Genomic DNA, 21,502 nt, shown 5'->3' with positions numbered 1-21,502 from the left:
TAGAAATTGCACATGCTGAGCTCCCTTTGGCTAAGTCAGGTTAACATGCAGGTGGAAACCTTTTAGCCTAAGGCTGCGGTAGGAATTAAGGCCTGTAGGAGAATCTGAACTTAAATTCAGCTGTCAGCCTAGTTAAAAACCAAACTAACTTGCTCTGATTTCTGCCTTAATCCCAGTTATAATGAATAGGGTATCGGGGTTAGGGCCCATAACGACCATGGCCTAGTCATTTATTGAACTAATGAAACACTCACTGGCTGTCGTTACATATGACTACGAGATCAGCTCTGCAGCATCTCCAGCTATGTGAAAATATCAAGTCAAGATAAAGCCATTCCATTGGCTTAGCCAAGATTTCAGTTTCTCAGTTTGCCTTTAATATCTGAGGTTTATTTTGGGTAACTTGTTTCAGAAGACAAACTTTATCCCAGTGGCTGCTTTATTTGTCCGGACACAGACACCTTCTGAGAATATACTGCTTACACTGCCAAACTATTCACAGCAGTCAGTAGAGCCTGGTTCCTGGATGTTTTCCAGCACGAGCACAAAGTTGTCTCTTCAGGGTGGAAGATCAGGCCAAATACTTTCCTTGTTTTCTGTATCAAGTTTAGAGTCATTGCTCTTCAAGAGAAAGAGACCATGTAGGGGGAGGGGGAGAAATGGGATGGGTGAGAGGGAAAAAAAAGTAAAACTACAAGTTGTTTTGGTAATAGGTGATCTGCTGTGATTGGTATAGGAAAAAGTGTAGGAAGCCATGGGAAATTTAAAGAAGAAAAGTCTAAAGAACAGCTTTCTTTGCAATGTGGGAAGGTTGGCAGTAAGTCATAGTACCGTAACTATGAAATACTTGGCTATTTCAGTTCTGCTGACTGCTTTATTATGAACAGGCTGTTGGCACAGTTCATCTTAAGGCTGTACGAATACTTCCAATTTATAAACCCTGATCTGAAATCCAAGAAAGTCACAATGAACCGACTGAGACTAAATTTCCCAAGTTGGGGTTGTGGCTCAGGCTAAATTAGTTTGGGAATGTTCAGCCAAAATTTTTTAATCCATTTCTAATGGCTGACATAGTTCTTAGAAACCCACTGTTTATGTAACCTTCTTCTAACCCCTTCAGAAAATTAAATATTACACTTGACATTTGGCAGGCGGCAGCCTTCTGTTAGGAAGACATATTGCACCAGCTCTCTAAAACTATGCTCAAAATTGGCCATGTTGCAAGTACTTGAAAACCTGTTTTGCGTGTGCTTGATGGAGGTTTTAGTTTTTCACCAAAAATTCCCCAGAGATGTCTGAATGGAGCCCATGGCAGTTACTGTCAGCTGCTAGAGGCTGGCAAGCGTGAATGACCAGCATGAAGCTGGTTTTCCCTACTCTCCCCTTGCTCTCTTCCTGTACAGCTAAGGAGGAGAAGCCACCTGAGTGAGAACAAAATAGGCAAGAAACAGATTGTGGGCTGAAAAACAGGTGGAAGACAGACCAAAAAAGATTAGGACCCTGGGATAGGGTGGGAGACCATGCTTTCTGTGCTCAGAAGAGGGTGCTGAAATGTTTCTGGGGTGTCCGCCAGCCCCAGCTCTGCTGCAGCCCGGGAGATGGAGAGCTGGGGAACGAGAGCAGTGGGATTCACATTGACTGTTTGTGCTGCGATACCAGGCTTTGCTTTTCCAGAATGAACCATTGCTGCATTTTAGATCAGTCGACGGGTGTTAGGGGAAAAGGGGTCAGTCTGCCTGGATCTGAATGACAAATTTCTAAAAGCTCAAGGAAACACTCATATTAGTTGACCACTGCTTCCTGGCTGACTCCAGTATTAAAACAAACAGGGAGAGAAGTAGGAGTGTTTCCTTGGCTGCTGAAAGCTGCCTAGGAACCTGGACTTTAACCACATCTCTGCCAGGGAATGAGTATATTATGCTGGGTAATCACCGAGCCAGCAGTTTTCATAAACAGGCACTAATCTCTGCCCTTCATGTCCTGGGTACCAAACTTGTGACCCTGGGGTAAGATCTGCAGGAGCACCCTGCAAGTCCAGCCGGCAAACCCAACGTCTAGGCGTGTCCTATTAGGTACCAACAATTCAGAGGTTACTTTGGCTTAAGTTTCTGTTTTCTCCACTGGTGACAGCAGCAACTGCTCACCCCACAGGGATGTTGTGAGGATAAAAGATTGCCTGCTCTGCACTCAGTCAGTGATGACCACAATGGAAAAGTCCAGAAAACCCCACAACTCTGCCATCCAGGCATGTCGTCAACAGCAGGTGGAAAAATAGGTCTTGAAGCCAAATGCCTAATTAAAACAAGATAACTAAATGAGTATCATCTATCTTGTGCACTGAATGAAGTGAGGGTTCTGTAGGAAAAATAGCATGAGATCATAATTAATGATGATCTTTTATAATAGATGTGGACAAAAAGGCTTAATTAAGATGTGCAGGCAACTTTAACCCTTGCATTACCTTACTTCTGCATGCTTCATTTTGCAAGATTAGTAAGTTTTTTTTAAAACTTGCTTTCTGTTGTATTAGAGATTCTCCAGTCAGAAAATGGCAATGTCTGCATATAACTTCTGTAACTTCACTCAGTATTTCTCTTAACTGACTGTGCACAAAGCTGTGCACACAGCACAGTGGGGATGGCACTAGCTAAAATTACTATATATGAGTTTGGGTTTTTTCCCCCCGACTTAAAAAAAATCTCTCAAAATAATACTTTATTGAAAAAAAAATGCAGATGATCATCTCCCATCCTTGTCCCTTTCTCCTTCTCTCTCTGAGAAAGAGATTTGTTCTCTATTTTTTTTTGCTTATTTTGAAAATTTTCTTTTGAAATGACCTAAGCTATAACATTTGCTCTGGCCCTTTGCAGGGAAAGGCAATCCAAGCTACTAACCAAAAAAAAAAAAAAAAGGAGGGGTTGTCTACTTCTTAGCCTGAAGGGGATAGAGGAAAAGATCATTTGTCCAGAGACCTTTTTGGAAGGGTGTATATGGGGGTTGCAGGGGAAGAGGTTTTTCTTTTTTTTTTTCCTTTTCTTAAGTTGGCACATTTCTCAGGTTGCTTTATGGCCTTAACATCAAGGCCAAACCCCAGGAAGAAGAGCAGCTGCAGCGTTACTCTTCTGGTGTCCTTTCAGGGTGATGTTTACTGAATGTAAATCCACTTACTGACCTCCCATCAACTATCCTTCTGACAGCCGAGGGGTGAGTGATGGGAGTCAGCTAGCCTTTAGCTCTAGCCATGATAAGCAAAAAAGAAAGAGCCCAGGTGGATACTTCTTCTCCAGCTGAAGTCTGTAAAGTTGAGAGCTCAGAATAAACAGAAACTGAAAGGGTAACAGCCTTTTTGCCAATGGGGTGATCAAGGAAATGTCTGCAGATATTCTTGAAGCCTTATTTTCCCATCTTTTCACTTGTTTTTTTGAGGGCATGGGTGATGAAAGTGAGTGTGAGAGGAACCCCTTGGTCACTTTTTAGCATCTAGCTGTCTCTTGCTCAAGCCCATCCACTGAGTCTAGGACCAGCAAAGCGCCAGCTCCTAAGAACTTGCGGCAGAGCTAGTCCAAGCATGGTGGGTACAGAGAAGTCTCCGAACTCCCAAACTTATTGCAGCTTGTGTTAGCTCTCCCAAGCTGTACTTGCTGAGAGTGCTCTCTGTCCCATCATCCAGATTGTTATTAAATATGGTAAAGTGTATGAGCCCCAGTATGGATCCCTGAGGGATGCCACTAGTGATAAGCCACCAGTTGGACTCTGTACTGCTGATACCAACGGTTCAACCAATTTCCACCCACCTTATCACCTCTCCAGTCCATCTCACCTTGATGTGGCTACAAGGATACTGTGGGAGACCATGTCAAAGGCCTTGCCAAAGTCAAGGTAATAAATGACATCCACATCATCAAAAACTTTCAAATTGCTCAGGCACAATTTGCTCCTGGTAAATCCAAGCTGGCTGCTCCCAGTCACCTTCCACTCCTTCATGTGCCTGGAAATAGCTTCCCAGGAAGATTTTTCTCCATAATCTCCCCAGGATCCCAGTTGAGGCTGACCAGATTATAGTTCCCCTGGATCCTCCTCCTTGCCCTCCTTGAAGATGGCTGTGACGTTTTACCAATCATCAGGCACCTCCCATGACTGCTGTGATCTTCCAAAGATGGTAGAGAGTGGCCTCACAGTGCTGTCAGCTGGCTCCCTCAGCACCCTTGGGTGCATCCCATCTGGTCCCATGGACTTCTGTATGTCCAGCTGGTTTAAGCGCTTCCCATCTCTGCCTCCTCAACTGTGGGTAACATTTTGCTCTGCTAGTTGGCTCACGGGCCTGGCGGGGGGATGTTACCAGTGACAACAGAGGCAGGAGAGTCATTAAGTACCTCAGCTTTTCCCAAGTCCTTGGTTACTCAGCCCTCTGCCCAATGACCAGTGGGCCCACATGTTCCTTAGCCTTTCTTTTGCAGGCAGTGTACTTGGAGAAGCCCATCTTGTTGCCCTTCACATCCCTCGCTGGCTCCAGTTCCAGTCAAAAGCTTTGGTTTTTCTTACTCCAGTCCTGCATGACTGGGCAATGTCTCTATATTCCTCTTGCTTCCTCCTCCTGTGCAATTGCTCTTTACATGTGAGCCCTATCAGTTCCCTGTTCACCAGTGCTGACCTTCTGCCACACTTGCTCAACTTTCTGTGCATTGAAGCAGATTGTTCTGGTGCTTTGAGGAGGTTGTGCCTGAAGAGCAACCAGCTCTCCTGGGCACCTTTGACCTCCAGCTCAGTCTCCTGTAGTATCCTGCCAAGCAGATCTCTGAACAAGGAGAAATCTGCTCTCCTGAAGGCCAGGGCTGTAATGCTACTATTTGTTCTGCTCACGTCTCTCAGGACTTTTAAATTCATGGTTGCTTCAGCCAACACTACCCTTGACCTTCACATCCTGGTCTGGTTCTTCTTTGTTTTCAAATAACAAACCCAGCAGAGCATCTCCCCTCCTTGGCTCATTGATCACCTCTGTCAAGAAATTGTCTTCAGTACACCCCAGAAACCCCCTGGCTTGCTTGTGCCCAACCATATTCTCCATCCAGCTAAAGTACACCCATGAGTCCCCGTGCCTGCAATTGTGTGAGATGGCTCCATTGACTCACTCTTCTTGATCAAGCAGACTGTAGTGGGCACATACCACAACATTGCCCATGTTGCTCTGTCCTCTTGTCCTGCCCACAAGCTCTTGACTGGCTCATCACCTGTCCCAAGGCAGAGCTCTGGGCACTCCTCTGCATAGAGCACAACCACTCCTCACCCTTTCCAGCCTGTCATTCCCCAAGGGCCTGTGTCCTTCCACTGCACCACTCTAGTCATCGGAGCTATTCCACCATGTCTCTGTAATCCAAATGAAGTCATAGCTCTGCAAGTGTTTAGGAAATAGTAATTCCTCCTGTTTATTTCTCATGCTGCACATGTTTATCTACAGGTACTTGAGATGAACCCTGGCCATGCTGCTTTCACAAGGGACATGCAGGAGTTTAGCCCATTGTGCATGTTCAGAGTCCACCAAGGGAGCCTCTGCACAAAAAATAATGAGCATTTAGCCTCTTTGGGAAAGGGGCATTTCGAGGCTGTGGCTACATACCAGAGGTCACTGCACTGCCTTTCCAGGTGCAGCACTTTGCAGTCTGAACTCTCCATCACTGTTGCAGCAATTGCTCCATTAGGAGCTTTTCTCTGATCATGCTGAGATCACAGATCAAACTGTGATGGGTTTATTGCTTCTTTTTAGCTAGAACTAACTGTCATAATAGAGAGCTTTATTGATTTCCCATGGCAGTGGCACCAGGAGTACACAGCCGTGCTGTTTTATGAAATATTTGAACTATCTCCATAATTGTGTTTTCATTAGTACTGCCCCAAAGGCTGGAAATTTAAGGATCTTTGCAATACAGTTACTGCCCCCCTTGCATTTGAGCTGTATTCTACAAAAATCAAGGTCATCACACTGACTGACCTTTGGAGTTGGATAAAGATTGTTATTCCCAGAAACATAAATGATTTTTAAAGTGTCAGATCACTGTTTAAGGCCAATATTTGTGATCTGAGTGCTTACTGTAAGACAAAGCTTAACCTAGCCTGAGGTTTCTATAGCTCCAATGGAGCAAATTCTCAGCCCTGCAAACAGAAAGCCAAAGAGCCTGTGTTTAGAAGCTGCTTCTCCCTTGAATTGTCTGTGAAGGTGACACAGGTTTAAACGCTTTCAAAATCACCACTCGAGAATGTAACAAAACTGAATTGCTTGTTTTGAACTGCGGTCTCAACCTGGCCGTGGGACAGGGCACCCAAACACCTGGATCTCACTCAGCTCTGCCCCACGGAGGGCACCACTGCAGGAACTGCTACCGCAGCAGGGGCAAAACAATTTGTAAGCTCTCACTTTGGAGGGGGAGTAGGCATCCTCAGCACCACTCCCCCAGGGCTGATCTGAGCAAGAGGAGGAGCTTGGGGTTTGGGCCAACTCCCACATTCACAGCAACTGCGGGGAGAAGGGAGCAGAAAAACAGGAAAAACGGGGCAGGAAAGAGAAAGCAAGGAAAAGAGGACAGCTACCTCGGGAAAGGAGTGAAAGAAAGGAGAAGGAGGAAGAGGAGAGTGAGAGGCAGAAACAGTCCTGGGTCAAAAAAGGAAGACCAAGGAGTAGACGGGCTAGAAAATGGCATTGCTTCTGTGGCTGGGGTCCCAGCTGTCGACCTGCTGGAACAACATCTCCATCCTGGGAATTTTTCTCACAGTCTTCACTTTGCTTTTTGATTTCATGAAGCGCAGGAAGAAGTGGAGCCACTACCCCCCGGGCCCAACCTCCCTGCCCTTCATTGGGACCATGCTGCACATCGATTTCCGCAACCCGCACCTCTCCTTCAACCAGGTGAGCCCCAGTCCCCGCCAGGAACAGTCCCGGGACCCCGCAAGGGGCTGGGCGCAGCTGGGGCTCCTGGGGAGTGAATCTGTGACAAAGAGCCCCTCACATGACCGTGGACCCAGGAGGGGAGGGGATGCCCTGGCGTGATTTGATCAGAGACAGGAGCTCTCAATCTTGTACAAAATCAAAGGGCAATGCCCTTTTCAAAGTCCAGGACAGAGCAAGTCATGGCCCTGTACAGATAAACAGATAACCACACACCAACACTTGCCAGCTTCTGTCTTCAAATGTCTGTGGGAGCTCAGTGAGAGATACTGTTTTACCCCTGTGACGGGTGATGTTGGCTCATCAGCGGGGCCCCAAATTAACAAGTGGGCAGGCGTAGGGGCAAGGGAATGCAGAGATGGACAAACAAGGGTGGGAGAGTAAATAGGTGCGTGTTTGGGATGTGGCTGCAGGAATGGCAGTTCCCTGTGGGTTGCCTAAGCATGCCCACAGGCTTGCGACAGTTCCAATAAAGGGATCTGCTTGTGGCATTTGCCCCGGCAGCAATGCACCAAATCTCTGTAGCATTCTTATTCAAAGTCAGGATTTATCTTTTCTCAAAGAAAAAAAATCAGCACAGCTTGCAGCAGCTAAACCATGGGTTTTTTGGTGCTTCAGTTTGCAAACTCCAGAGGCCTCTTTTTAGGTCAGAGCTGTTCAGCTCTCTGTCCAAAATCTGCCAAATGGAGAAACTAAATACAGCATTTGTATTGTTTGCTTGCATGCAGTCCAAAAGTATTACCATTTCAAATCACATCAAATCAGGGTCATGCTAGCTGCATTCTTGACCAGTAATTGCTTTTAATGACATATTTTTAGTGCCAGGAAAGTACTAATTTCCTTTCCAACTCAATTTCAGATACACTCACTGTATTTCACTTCCTTGCATTTCTCACATGATAGCACAGTTTGTGGGGCATTCCTATTACTGCAGGCTTCCAACAACAGGCTCCTGAGCCCTTGATATGTTAGTGACTAGCAGTGAAGCTTTGACCCATCTTCCTAGGGCCAAATGTCCAAAGGGCTTGTCTACCTGGAGAAAACTTAGCTCCTGGCAAGCCACAGGGTGAGTATACGGCTGACTGGCCTACCTGCAGCTGCTGTCATCATTATATCTGTTACAGACCATGACAGATGTAGGGTGCATGCCAGTTACCAGTTTTATTAGTTATATACGTTCCTTGCCCTAAAACTCCAGCATGGAACTGCCTTTTCCTACTGTCTTTCTGGGAACTGACCTCTGGGCAGATCTTTGGGAACAAACGTATATAAAAGAAATCACATATTACTTTATCATCAGTATTTCCTTCTAACAGAACAGACTGAATGACTCAAAACTTGCCTAGACTTTCAGACCAAAATAAATAAAAGTATTAGGGAATAACATGCTCTTGAATGTGAAGTCTTTAAAAATCTCATGTTTTCAGACAAAATCCAAAGTATTTGTACTTGGCAACAGTTTCACCAAGATTGCTGTATTCTAAACTTTTTCAGCTGACACTGCTCTGATCCCTGCTTCAGCTGGTGTTTGGCACTGCTCTGAGCTGTTGCCCTCAGAGAGTTTCCCATCAATGGTCAGCTGAAAGTTTCCTAATAAAAGCACCTCAAAATTACTAAATATTAAAGGTCTTAAGAAAGGATATGATGATTTTTTTTTGGTGTTACCATCCAGCAAAATTGCGTGCGAGCTTATTTTCAGTGATGTACTTGTTTGTCTTGGCAGCTTCATAAGAAGTTTGGAAACGTCTTTCATCTCCAGAACTGCTGGACCAATCTGGTAGTGCTGAACGGGTATAAAACAGTGAAGGAAGCCCTGGTCCACAGATCAGAGGATTTTGCTGACAGGCCATACCTTCCAATGTATGAGCATGTGGGCTATGGAAGTAAATCTGAAGGCAAGTCCTTTGGAAATGGACATTCCCTGCTAGTGCTAGCACAGGGAGGGTTGGGTAGTTGGAAGATTTTCCTAGTACAGTGCCTCCTGCTCATGTCCCTCTGGTCATTCTCCTTGTACACTCTGCAACTCTTCTGTGGTGACAAAATTAGATTAGATGAAAAATCTCTCCCCCTCCTCTCCCAGTTCTAGTTAGTGGCTGTAGGATGGCTTCATGTACTAGCATACACCTCTTCTGTGGTGTGAGGACACAAATCAGCTGTGCCACTTGCCTGCCAACATTGGAGCTGGTAGATCCCACTGCCCAGTGGCTAGTCCTTATGCTACCGCACTAGGTACATTTCATCATCAGCACGAAAATTATCTTCCTCCAAGATAAAGAGAGTATTATCCATCAACCTGCCCAGATCTCTCATCCCTGGCTTCTGTGCACTGGCACAAACTGCTACCCCAGTTCACACAAGCTGAGGGCACAACTCTGAATAGTTTGGGGGAATTATTCTGCATTCCTTTCTTCTTCGCAACACTTGTTGCTCTCAGAGAGTTCCCTCTCCACCTTCGCTAACCATGTACATGTATTAGAAGGTGCAGTAACAAGTCTTTTGAATTTCTGTACAAATGAGCTGTACAAGATCAGACCCTTTCATCTATCCACACAAACTCACATTGGCTATTCTCTAGTGGACTTTGCATGGTGTACACATCAGTGCTTTTGACATTTCCTGCTCATAATTCCAGGGATTGTTATTGCAAGATATGGGCACGTCTGGAAGGAGCTAAGGAAATTCACACTCTCTACCTTGAGGAACTTTGGGATGGGAAAGAAATCCTTGGAGGAGCGAGTGACTGAGGAAGCGGGATTTCTGTGCTCTGCAGTCAGTTCTGAAGAAGGTTTGTCACATCCAGAAGGATGGGGGAATTGATCTAAATAACCATAGAAAAAGGCAATATAGTGATGCAGAGAGAAAAGTAACAATACAGCCACTCTCATTCACGTGCAGTGTTCTCTTTCTAAATGAATGCAGTTTCAAGTCTGTGTACATAATAATTACTGACCCTGCTCTGCCTTGAAGCCTATGTTGCATAGTGAGACTACTGTAACACCAATCAGTTTGAGACAGGAAATAAACAGTCATAATAAGTAATACAAGTCCCAGTAGAGGTAAAATATCGTTATTTCTAGAATTGAGTAACTATTACCTTTATGAAGTTTCGGCCAACATATCGGTATTATCACACTTGATAAAAGTGAAGTGGACAGTTCTCGCAGCACAGCACCTGCCATTTAGACACAAAGAGATGTGTTATCTGGTGTGTGACAGCACAATGCTGCAACTCTTAGCTTTTCTTTGGGAGTTTCTCATTTAAACGATGATCAACCAAATACTAGTAGGAGATGAGAAGATGCATCCCAGTGTGATGCATTTTCACTTTGAGCAGTTTGGGGGCTTTTCCTCATGCAGGCATCAAGAAGCTATTTGTGCATTCTCTCAGGCTGACAGATGAGCTACAATAGCTTAATGTTGCTTAGCCTCTTTGCTTGGTCTCCATTTTCATTTTTAGGTCGTCCTTTTGATCTGCGTTTTCTTGTAAATAATGCAGTCTGCAATGTGATCTGCACCACCATCTATGGAGAGCGTTTTGACTATGGTGACAAGACGTTCAAGGAGCTGCTATGTTTGTTTGAAAACTCCCTGAAAGAAGAAGCTGGATTCCTGCCTCAGGTAACCCAATAATGTAATTTGATCCCTAAAAAGCCGCCCTTTGTTGCTTTAGAGTATTGTGTTTTCATTATTTTTTCTTTTGCACAATGTCACATAATGTCTTGTTTCTCTTTCTGGTTCTGGCATCCCAGCTTCTAAACGCGGTGCCTATTTTGTTGCGCATCCCTGGAGTGCCACAAAAAGTCTTTCGAAGGCAGAAGGAGTTCATGGACTTCATAGACGTTCTTGTACATAAGCACATGGAGAACTGGAACCCTGATTATATCCGAGATTTCACTGATGCATTTCTAAAGGAAATGGAGAAGGTAGGGAGAGACCAGCAAAACCTCAGGGTCCAAAGTTAATTCCTCTTCTTATTTAAGCTTCTTGATGGAAGCTGACTTTCCTCATGAAACTCTAAAAATACCTCTTGACAACTAATCTCCTATTTATTTCATTTCACTTTGTATGTCAAGAAGAAAAGTGTTGACTTTTTCATGCTGTGCCCTCCTTTATTGTCTTAAGAGATCATATGATGTTCTTGTCCCCATTTTCTACCTTCAGTTTCCCTTGATTGTCCAGCAGCCTCCTCCTCCCTTAAAGTCTGTCTGCAACAAGTTTTTAAACTTTTAATTGATCTCATGTTGGTATACAGAAGAGTCAAACACCATTTATAAGGCATTTAAAAGGCAATGAATGAGATTTCACTAATATTTCTAAGTCTGCTCTGAACGACAAGTCAACATGCAAAATTTTGTGTTCATCAGAGCCTTAATGACCTGACAACTCAAAATCATTTAGAAAACAGCAACAACAGACTAGATTTTTGGTACCACTGCCTGGCCAGCACCCTGCCTTTAAATCAAGCTATGACTTGGAAAGATGGCATCACTTATGGGATGTTTGTCTTTGAATTACTTGATAAATAATTAGTTTGTTTCATTGCCCTTCTACGGAAAAGATGAAGGCCTAAATCTGAATTCTACTGAAATTAAAAGGAGTCTCTCTTTTGATTTAGCTAGGTCAGTATAAAATCAAAGGCATGAGTGCCAGCCCATCCAGCCACCAAATGTTTCTGTGCATGGATTCACTGAATTTCAAGTGCCAGATGAGCAATAGTAGTAAATTCTGTCTGAGAATTGCTTTCACCATCTGAGTCCTCAGGATAGACTGCTTCTCTGCATAATGAATCCTGCCATACTGTGGAGTGTCAGGCACGTCCCATCTGTGAGTTAATCACCTAGCTCACACAGGCAGAGCAACGTGACCTACGTTACTCTGCGCTGAGCTATACTATTCCAGGGTGGCAGAAATGTCTTTACTTATGAGATTTGAGCCTGACCACGTTCCCTCTTGTCACATATCTCTTCTGTTCACTGAGATCCCCTGATAATCCAGCCTGGAAAATCCCACCACTGGGTTAACTTTGGTCAGATGAGTCCCATAGCTCCCTTCCTGGAGATGTTTTATTTGAATAACTGTTGAGTCTTAAAACACCTTTTTAACTGCTATCCATATTAAGACAGCATCAAAATATGCAGAATAACTTAACAGAAGCTAGTCCCTAGGAAAGAAAAGCATAAAAAAGATTAGAAAAGACAAGCAGATGAACTCATGCAGGGAGCTTGTCATGTCTCATATGCTAACAAATTTGAAATCAATTAGCATTTGGATGAGATACCAGTTTTACTGAAATTGGTGTTGCAGACTTAATAGGCAGCAATGGTACCCTGACCTTCTTTTTTTTCCCCAGTTGTAAGAAAATACCAGGGCAGGAGTAGAGACAAGCTGTAATTTATAGCTATAGGTAACCCCCTCAAAATATGGTTAATTTTGCATTTGCCACATGAATGCAGCCTGCTCTCCACTGCATGGGTTTTCTGATCTGATCAGACCTGAATAATTCTGTTCCCCCTCCTCTGGGGGAGGTTGTTCTGGTAAGTGGCAGTGGCCTGCTGTCTGAATTGAGAGCACAAGATGTTCACTTCTGATCTGAAGACAGGCATAATGTTCATCTCTCAGGGTATGGGAGATAACTGATGACCTTCAAATGCATGAGGTGACAGGGTCACTGAAGTACATTGGTCATATACAGACAGTTGCCTGTGTTATACTCTACTTTGCCAATGAATAAATTTTTTGGTGAGCAAAAATGTATCAGTACTTCTCTAGAACAATGCTCTTCTCTCCCAGCAAATATCTTTGGTCCAATCACACAATTTTTTGCTTTACTCAGGGTAAGGTGGCTGAAGAGAATGGTTTCAATTATAACAACCTTCGTCTGGTGACAGCAGACTTGTTTGCAGCTGGTTCTGAGACCACCTCCACCACCCTCCGGTGGGCGTTTCTGTACATGCTTCTCCACCCAGAAATACAGAGTAAGTGAGAGGACAGTTAGAGGTGTGGATTGTTCCTGTCAACCCTCATTTTTCTCTAAGGAGACTGAACATCTTCTATCCATGGTTTGGGATTTTTGCAATAAGAAATAACTTTGGTGTTTGTTGGTCTAGAAGAAACCAGGAGAGAAAGTTCCCCAAATATAGCTGTTCTGGCAGGGCCCAGTGGCAGGGGGAAAGAAGGGAACCCCTGATAAAAAGACTGTGGAGTTGGAAAAGAAAGTTCATGCTCCTTCTCTCTCCTTAGTAGGCCCCAAGGCTACTTAGGGACTTCCCATGGCCAGAGTAGCCTCCTTCCTATATGTGGAAGAGATGCTAATCTGTTTTAATTCTCTAATGCTGCATGCCCAAATGCACTTGGAACCACAGAGAGGAGGGGTAAGGTAGGGTGTCCAGTGACAACACCTTTATTAAAGACATTGAGCACAAAGAATAGTTTTATAGATTGCTCTGAGCAACTGAAAATCAATGCATTTCCCTTTAGTTTCTGCTCCTCTTTATAACTGCTCATCCTGCTTTCACCCACTGTCTACTGAGCGCATGCTACCAGCTTTCCTACAACTTGAACCAGCCCTTTCTGTTTATCTAAGGGAGTTTTGGTTCCTTAGTTGCCCTGCTTTCTGCAGAGAAAAAACAAACAAACAAACAAGAAAAACAGAACCAAACCAAAAAAATGCATACAAGTCTGTCTATGAGATCAGGAGTTAGCAACTGAGGAACAGATCTGGGGCTTCAGGGAAATATCCCAGAAGTTAGATGAACCAACACTTTGTCCGGACAGGAACCAAGCATTTGTCTGTGTCTGCTGGATCCCCTTTCTGATGTCTAAGTGATGCCAGTATCTGTCAGCAGCACTGACACTTCCACTGGGGAACTGTCCTGTAGTTGATACGGGTACAGCTGAAATGTTCTAAGAAAATATGCAGCCAAATGTTACTATAGCATATTCAAACAGAAAATATCTCCTAAAGGCTGCAGTCAAGTTTAGCTCCTCACTGTGGCAGGAATTGCTTAAATAAAAAGGGAGAATCTCTGCTCCAGAAAGTTTAGACAAAAGTAAAAGCTGAATATCTTGAAATATGCTGCATCATCTTCAGTGTAAAATGTCTTCTCAGATAAAGTCCAAGCAGAGATTGATAAAGTGATTGGCAGAGAGAGATCACCCACAATGGAGGACCAAGTGAACATGCCCTACACCAATGCTGTGATCCATGAAGTACAACGTTATGGGGATGTCATTCCTATTGGACTACCTCATATGACATACCGGGACATCGAGTTTCAAGGTTTCTTCATTCCCAAGGTGACTGCGGCCAGATGGGCAATGCGGCATCCTTTCCCTGTGCAGATGCCAGGCTCAGGTGTGGGGGGCCCCACACAACTCTGCCCTGTTCCACTTCCAGTCCTGAATCAGTCACTGGCAAGTGCTGAAGTGGGGAATTTTGAAATGCTAAGACCAGAGAGATGGCCACATTTGTGCTCTAAGTTTATGCTGGTTATGTGGGAGTCCAACAAGTGTAGTGGCAGCTCAGCACAAAGGTTTGCTTTTCTTTAGATGAGCTGTGACTTTCACTGCTTCTGTTGTAAGGGGAAGGTAAAGGAATGTAAAGGGCTCTTTGGAGGCATATGGTGACTTTCCCAGGATGGTAGTAGTTAAAACGCTCTAACCTCTGAAGCTATTCAGATACCACTGGCATTCAGTCCACTGCCACTGTGACAGGCAGTAAGTACACTTCTGTCCTGGCAGCGTTGGCAGCAATGAAAACATGATATATTTTTTCAGCCTTGCATTATCTCGTGTAACTTAAAACATTGACATGCGAAACAGGAAAGCTTTGCAATTTTCCACAGCCCATATGAAGTTTGGGCTTTGAAATCTGTCAGTTAGCTGTTTCTCTCCAGCTATAAAACAAATCCAAGAAGATCTGGGGAGTGGAGGCTGTTTCCACAATGTGACCATGAAATTGGCCTTTGCATGCAATGGCCTTTGTAAGGATACAAATTACAAGAGTTCAAATGCTTCAGAGCATAGGGCAGGCACCAGACAGAGTTGGAAAAGTGCCCTGCTGTATTTCTATTTTAAATTAGATGTGGGAGAGGAGTTCTGTGCCTTATTCTGAAGTACCTAATGATGGCTGCTGTTAGAGGAGAGAGACTGACTAAAGGGAGACCAGCACTGATCTGTTGTGCCATGATAATCCTGCTGTTCTCATACAAGTTGTTTCTTTTTGTGGAGGAGCACAGGGGACGACAGTCATCACCAACTTGTCTTCCATGCTAAAGGATGAGGCAGTCTGGGAGAAGCCAAACCAGTTTTACCCAGAACACTTCCTGGATGTGAACGGGCAGTTTGTGAAACGAGAGGCCTTCATGCCTTTCTCAGCAGGTAAATCTAAGGGAAGGATCTAGCTGCCCATGTGGAAGCCAGGTACAGAATAGGAGGGATGATCTGGCTGCTGAAAAGTGGGAAGCTTCTTCCAGAAACCATCTCAGGAAAACCCTGGAACAGGCTGCCGGAGAGGCTGTGGCTCCACCCTTCAAAACTGTCTGGCCAAGGCCCTGAGCAACCTGAACTGGTTTTGAAGCTAGATCTAACTTTGAGTTTGGCCCTACCTTGAGCAGAGATAAGACTACATGACCTGCAGGGGGCTCTTCCAACCTAAATTATTCTATGATCCAATGCACATAGAGAGGGTCTGTCCCCATCTAACTAGCTGTGAGCGTCTGTACCCTTTGGACTTGGTTAACATGGCACTTACCTTCTTCCTTCCCTCCACCCTGAACAAAACAATCTACTGATCCTCTGGTTACTGCATCCTGTGGCTGCACACAGGGGGTGCTTCTCCCACAAAGATTTCAGAGTGGTTTAATGTCCTCTTTCACAGACAATTTCTACTCCCTTTCTTGCAGGTCGCCGCATTTGCCTGGGGGAACAGTTGGCAAGGATAGAGCTCTTTATTTTCTTTACCACTCTCCTGCAGAAATTCACCTTTGTACTCCCAGAGGATCAGCCCAGGCCACGGGAGGATGGCTGCTTTGCCCTCACGTGCTCCCCATACCCCTACCAAGTTCGAGCTGTCCCAAGATAAATGCACACTGCTCTCCTTACACCCAAAGAGAGTGCTGTAGTTTGGCTGGGCTTTGTTATTGGCTGCAGAAACAGAGCTCACCAAGCACATAGCTAATGAAAGAATATTACTCCTGAATTACTCTCTACTGAACTACAAGGATATCCCAGGTAAAAGACAACCCCTGGACCTTGCTCACTGTAGGAGAAAAAAAGTTGAAAAAAACTCTGAGATACTCTGGTCCCATTCCCTTCTTTGTCCACCCCACTGCACACACAGCCACTCTTGGCCTCCCATGCCGTGCAGGCCAGGGCAGTGTGTGTCTCTGCATGTCCTTCCTCCTGGTGCCCAGGGGAGTCCAGCTCTGGCTTAGTTCCTGCAGAAACAGTTCACTCACTGCCAGTCATTTGATTTGGCATGTGTTGTCTGTGGGCAGGGCAAAAGCTTCAGCTCTTCTCACAAGGTGACATTTAAATACAAGGCAATGTGTGTTTTCAGGATGGTGCTCCTGAAAAAGCTTACCATTTGATAAATATATAACCCCTTCATTACTTCCTGCTATTGCATACTCTGCCTTTGTTTACAGCCCCAAAGAATGAAAATTTTATTCCAGAGAAATGCCTGACAACCACTATATTATACTAAGTCTCTGACAGGAGTAAATACAAAGAAAGTGTCCATAAATAATCGGTATTATGTTTCAGCCACAGAAGCAGGTAATTTGTGAAATAATATTGGATTTTCTACAAATATTTTTAAAGAGGAATCCTGCTGTTTAGATTTACTATCTCCTATCTAATTAGTTCCTGAAAACTGCTTTTTTTCAGTGTTACATAAAATGAACTCTTGGGCAGCACCTCTGGTACTCACAAAGGGATGGGGATATGCTGCTGTTTGAAATAGTGCAGCTGTAGATTTCAGAGGTAGCTTTCTCATTCTTCCTGCAATATTTCTGACAAAATGTACTGCAAGGTGTTAAGGAGATCAGGCATGTTGATGTTTAGATTAGTAGGAACTAAATTTTAACCATGTGACTGAAAAGACTGCAGCACAAAGGAGCTCATAGGCACCGTAACGACTTAAAACCTCAAATACTGAGTGCATATATGTGCACACATTCACATATATCTTTCTAATAGTAAATATAATAAGCTATGAAGGCTACTGAATTATGCAAATACTTGTTAGTAACTTTTGGTATGATTTTAACTTCAGCAGGAATTGCACATTTATGCTTTTCATCCACAAAATAATCCAAAAGAATAAAAGCGATCTGAAAAGTCTGCTTTTTTTTCCTCCTCTCAACCTTGTGGTTGTCTCACAGTTCTGCTGTACATCTGCCTCAAATATTTACTTGACAATTCTCTGCTTACAGCCAGAATGCAGTTTCTTTTACGATCCTTTTAGTGTTACTTGTTTGGTTGGTTCAGTGACTCTGAACTGAATGTTTATGAAGTTACCAGCATGATGTCATGTTTTTTTTAAGAGGTTTTGGTGAAGTAAACCTAAAAGTAGTCAGAAAGAAAAGATCCCAGCAATCATGTCATTGGATAAAAAGCATGGAGATATCTAGAGCAGGGAATGCCTTTTTAACATGCATGAACACACTCAAAGAGTGAAAGTCAGTCTGCATATGTGAACATCAGCTGGTGGTATTTTGGAGGCAGGGTTTCGCCTCTGGCTAAAGAGCAGAATCTGGTCACTACAAGTACAGTTCCCTGGTCAATGGCCTCGAACATCTAAATCCCTGCTGCTTCAGACAAAAAAAAAAAGTTTCAAAGGAAATGTTAGTTAATCAGAAAAATCCATGCTGACCTAAGGAAATCAAACTCACTAGACCCAACTCAAAGGCTACCTATGTGACCCTAAGAGAATGGCTTAAGACAAGCACATCTAAAATAAAAGGGAACAAACAAAAAGATCATTGCAGAACACAGGTCTAGCGCTGATGAACAGGAATGGAGAGAAGTTCTTAGAGCCAAAAATGAACGCGTCATGCGCCAGGGGATGCCGGGAGCAAGCGCTGCCCAGCAGTCACGGGGAGAGGGGCGCTACATCTATGGCGGCTGTAGCGCCCGCAGCCGTTGAGAAACGTCCCGGCCGCCACCGCGGCGGAAAGGGGGCGGGGGAGCCGCAAGGAGTCTGCTCCTCCTCCCACCGCCCACGGCGATTGACCACACGGGAGGGCCTCGGGCCGCCGCTATTTGCCAGGGAGGCGGCGCGCCCCGCCCAAAAGGTGCGGAGTGGCAGCGCGGCGGCCCAGTGAGACGCCGGCGTTCTGGAGCGCCCTGCCCGCCGGCGGCAGGGTAGGGGCGGGCGGCGCCGCGTGAAGCGGTGGAGGGGGTGGCCGGGGGAAGATGGCGGTGGCCGGCAAAGGAGCCGTGGCCACGGCGGTGAAGCCGATCTTCAGCCGGGACTTGGGCGAGGCGAAGCGACGCGTGAGGGAGCTGTACCGAGCCTGGTACCGCGAGGTGCCCAACACCGGTGAGGGGAGGGAGGGGGCGTAGGGCCGACTGCGCATGAGCGGGCGGGAGCGCGAGCTCAAGGTCGTAACGGCCGCCCCGCTGCCGCTGCTGGGTTCTTAAAGGGCCAGTCCATGGTGACGGTTACCCCTATCCCCTGGCGTGTGGAGGTTCCCATCGCAGCCCCCGGCTTCACGCTGCCGGGTTTGCCTTGCCCAGGCAGCCTGACTTTCTCCGCGCCTGGAGGCTGAGGGAGGTCTGGCCTCCACACACTTGTTTACTGGGTGAAATTGGTTTTATTTTTCTAGCTGAGTAGAGGATAAGTCCACATTTTATTCTCCCTAATAGGGGTGTGTGGCATCACTGTCTGCTTTCTTAAGCTGCACTGGTTTCGTATCCTGACTGTGTTGTATATTTGTTTTACATTAGCAATGTTAACTAAGCTGGCAGACGCTGCCAGAACAAATGACTGTAGGATTTTGTAGGGTTGGAACTGAACGCTTTCAGCAGAAAAACTTAAGAGCAATGTAGATGACCTCTGTTGGTGTTCTCTGCTTTTCCTAGTACACGTATACCAGCTGGACATCACAGTGAAATGGGGGCGTAATAAGGTGCGGGAAATGTTCATGAAGAATGCCCATGTTACAGACCCTCGGGTGATTGATTTGCTGGTTATTAAGGTACAAACAAATTATTCCTTTCTTGTTGAAGCTGCAATATGTGAAAGTGGGTAACTGGTGTTGAGTGTGATGGAGAATAGGGGCTGTTTTACTGATCAGTTTTATCTCAGCATCTCAGTTGGCTTTATGGAGGAGCTAAGCCAATCTGGACTGCAAAAGACATATCTCTAGTGACACAAGCTTGTTGATAAGGAAACAAGCTGCTTTAGCATGGAGAGGAATAGGGTCTTTGCTCCACTGTCGTGTGTCAGAGCGGCTAGAATATGGATTTCTGTCATTCAGCATAGTGGCTCTTCCAGTTTGCAGATGCTTAAAAGAAGTGTATGACAGGCAAAACAGCAATCTAAACACTACTGTACTTTCTTTTAGAAAGCAGTGACAATTGAAGGAGAGGGGAAAAGGATGCTGCCAACTAGTTCGCCATCAGAAATGACCTTTCTACTCCCTATTGCACTTCCTTAGATTGTGGTGTGTTTCTCCTCACCATTTCTGAAACATGCATTAGAAAGGCAATGCTTGATGGGAGACTGGTTTTGGGTTTGCATAGGTGACAAGACACCCTGACCCAGTAAGATTTCTGGGTATGTCTTAAGACTGAAACTTGTCTGGGTCAAAGGAATAATGTAAATACCAAGAGCAGGGTAACACTAAAAAACCTGTCTGAGCAGCAATAACTGGGCTCTGCAGTTCTAATGGATTAGAAAGCTTCCAACCAAGCACTACCATGCTCATCTGTAGTGCTTCATACATTGAAGACTGCTAATCTGTCTTTAAATGATTGAAAGGAAGTCTGGAAACAGAGTTTTAGGTATTACATTAGGTGGTACCTCCAGACACTTTCATTCTGCACTGTGCTGCCATCCCCTGAAATCAATACAGTAACTATTATACTAGAGTTATGAAGAATCTGGTATGTTTAATATCTCTGTGCTAGTGATGTCAGTGCAGAGCACTTACCAGCAATTTTACTTTGCTTTACAGCTAACTCACTGGTATTTCAAAAGTGCTTTTAAATGGAGATGTGGGAAAGTTAGGAATGTTATATAGACATGCTTATGGCGTGCCAGTGACAAGAGAAGTAAGCCAGGTTCTAGAAAGAGGGCAGGGCCCCTTGCTCCTTCCACAGGGCTGGGAAGCTGTACTGTAAAGACAACTAATCTGCTAATGTAGGACACAAAGCATTGAAATCCTAAGGCAAGAACAGTGTATAAGTGATGCAAGGAATCTTTCGGAGTACGGATTAGTTGATGCAGCTATTTAAGTTTTTAAAGCTTTTCTTAAGACTAAACGTGGAAGAAATAAGCCAAAGAGCATTCAAATGACTTTTACAATGCTGTATAGTTAGAACTGAGTTCTAATTAAGAATTAGTCTAAGACATTCTTTTGTTTGTGCACAGGGAAAAATGGAACTTCAAGAAACTATTAATGTATGGAAGCAGAGGACTCACGTCATGAGGTATTTCCATGAGACGGAAACTCCACGACCTAAAGACTTTCTGTCCAAATTCTATGCAGGCCACGATCCTTGAGACAGACTGAGTGTGTCTTGCTGCCTTGTATTACAAATAAAGATCTATATAGTAGAAAGAAAATCTGCTCAGAAAGAGTGTATACCACTGTTTATATAAAGAGTCTAATGACTAAATCTGAATCCAGTATGTGTGTGCAAATCATTATGAACTGCATGAACAGCTGTGATTTCCTGTTTTTTGACAGTGTTTATTTTTGATGGGTGGAGTTTGTCCCATCACTTGCCCTGGAGTACCAATGAATAACCAGAATATAACCTGGTTGTGGAGTTTTCTGCTTAGCCTGCAGGCCTGTGTGTGTAGGTGTTAGCTCCCAGGAAGAAAGAGCAGACCTTCAGAAAAGCCACTGTAGTCACAGAAGTATTTTTGCGTTTGAGGCCCAACTGTTTTCATGCAGTGTTTTGCAATTTCATGCTATGACATTGTTGACCATGTTTTTACTTTGACACTATTCTCTGTTTACCTCCTACCAGAGAATGGTGTAAAATCTAATAGGCCAATAAAGCCTTTTGTACAATAAAAGATCAGTAGAGTCTCTGTTTCCCTGTTGCAAAATGAAATTATCTGGGAAAATGGATTTTTATATCATTATCTAGAATAGGGAGACTCCATAAGAGCATCTGAATGCATAGTAGAAGGTAGTATCCTACCATCACCTCCGTAATTAAATCAGGAATTACTAGATAAATTGTTGAGAAAAGTAAGCAGAATTTGCTCCTTCACCAGTGAAAATGTTTTCAGCAGGTAACTAAATGCTGGAGCACTCCTGTGTGCAATCAGCATTGAATCCTTGTAGCGCTCTCAAACTTCTTATCCTTGCCTAAGTACCATTT

The 21,502-nt window shown here is 44.5% G+C and overlaps 2 protein-coding genes across 6 annotated transcripts; both read left to right on the top strand.

Annotated features, from left to right (window-relative positions):
- The first annotated feature begins 6,559 nt into the window (after window positions 1-6,559).
- CYP2D6 (cytochrome P450 family 2 subfamily D member 6) lies at window positions 6,560-17,264 on the top strand. 5 transcript variants are annotated; one of them, XM_067310875.1, is made up of 9 exons: window positions 6,560-6,898; window positions 8,661-8,832; window positions 9,570-9,722; window positions 10,395-10,555; window positions 10,687-10,860; window positions 12,771-12,912; window positions 14,046-14,233; window positions 15,175-15,316; window positions 15,912-17,264. In XM_067310875.1, exons 1-9 carry the CDS (start codon window positions 6,686-6,688, stop codon window positions 16,109-16,111), a joined length of 1,545 nt encoding a protein of 514 aa, XP_067166976.1. In that variant the 5' UTR covers window positions 6,560-6,685; the 3' UTR covers window positions 16,112-17,264. The 5 variants fall into 5 exon arrangements, with proteins under 5 accessions (XP_067166976.1, XP_013803443.2, XP_067166989.1 ...); XM_013947989.2 differs by having other exon boundaries at window positions 15,841-16,089; XM_067310888.1 differs by lacking the exon at window positions 9,570-9,722.
- Window positions 17,265-18,301: 1,037 nt separating this feature from the next.
- On the top strand, window positions 18,302-21,191 carry NDUFA6 (NADH:ubiquinone oxidoreductase subunit A6). Its single transcript, XM_013947274.2, has 3 exons — window positions 18,302-18,482; window positions 19,025-19,140; window positions 20,538-21,191. The coding sequence occupies exons 1-3, from the start codon at window positions 18,356-18,358 to the stop codon at window positions 20,667-20,669; spliced, it is 375 nt and encodes a 124-aa protein (XP_013802728.1). The 5' UTR covers window positions 18,302-18,355; the 3' UTR covers window positions 20,670-21,191.
- The last annotated feature ends 311 nt before the right edge of the window (window positions 21,192-21,502 follow it).

The sequence above is a fragment of the Apteryx mantelli genome, chromosome 1, assembly GCF_036417845.1.
Source record: "Apteryx mantelli isolate bAptMan1 chromosome 1, bAptMan1.hap1, whole genome shotgun sequence".
Taxonomy (NCBI): domain Eukaryota; kingdom Metazoa; phylum Chordata; class Aves; order Apterygiformes; family Apterygidae; genus Apteryx; species Apteryx mantelli.
The sequence above is the reverse complement of the archived record's forward strand: the minus strand, read 5'-3'. Positions and strand labels throughout refer to the sequence as shown.

Excerpts from the sequence above, each read along its gene's own strand:
- NDUFA6 (XM_013947274.2), top strand. The coding sequence starts at position 18,356 with ATGGCGGTGGCCGGCAAAGGAGCCGTGGCCACGGCGGTGAAGCCGATC. Across the intron at positions 18,483-19,024 it reads CCGCGAGGTGCCCAACACCG|TACACGTATACCAGCTGGAC; the intron begins GTGAGGGGAGGG and ends TGCTTTTCCTAG. Across the intron at positions 19,141-20,537 it reads TTGATTTGCTGGTTATTAAG|GGAAAAATGGAACTTCAAGA; the intron begins GTACAAACAAAT and ends GTTTGTGCACAG.
- CYP2D6 (XM_067310875.1), top strand. The coding sequence starts at position 6,686 with ATGGCATTGCTTCTGTGGCTGGGGTCCCAGCTGTCGACCTGCTGGAAC. Across the intron at positions 6,899-8,660 it reads CGCACCTCTCCTTCAACCAG|CTTCATAAGAAGTTTGGAAA; the intron begins GTGAGCCCCAGT and ends TTGTCTTGGCAG. Across the intron at positions 12,913-14,045 it reads TCTCCACCCAGAAATACAGA|ATAAAGTCCAAGCAGAGATT; the intron begins GTAAGTGAGAGG and ends ATGTCTTCTCAG.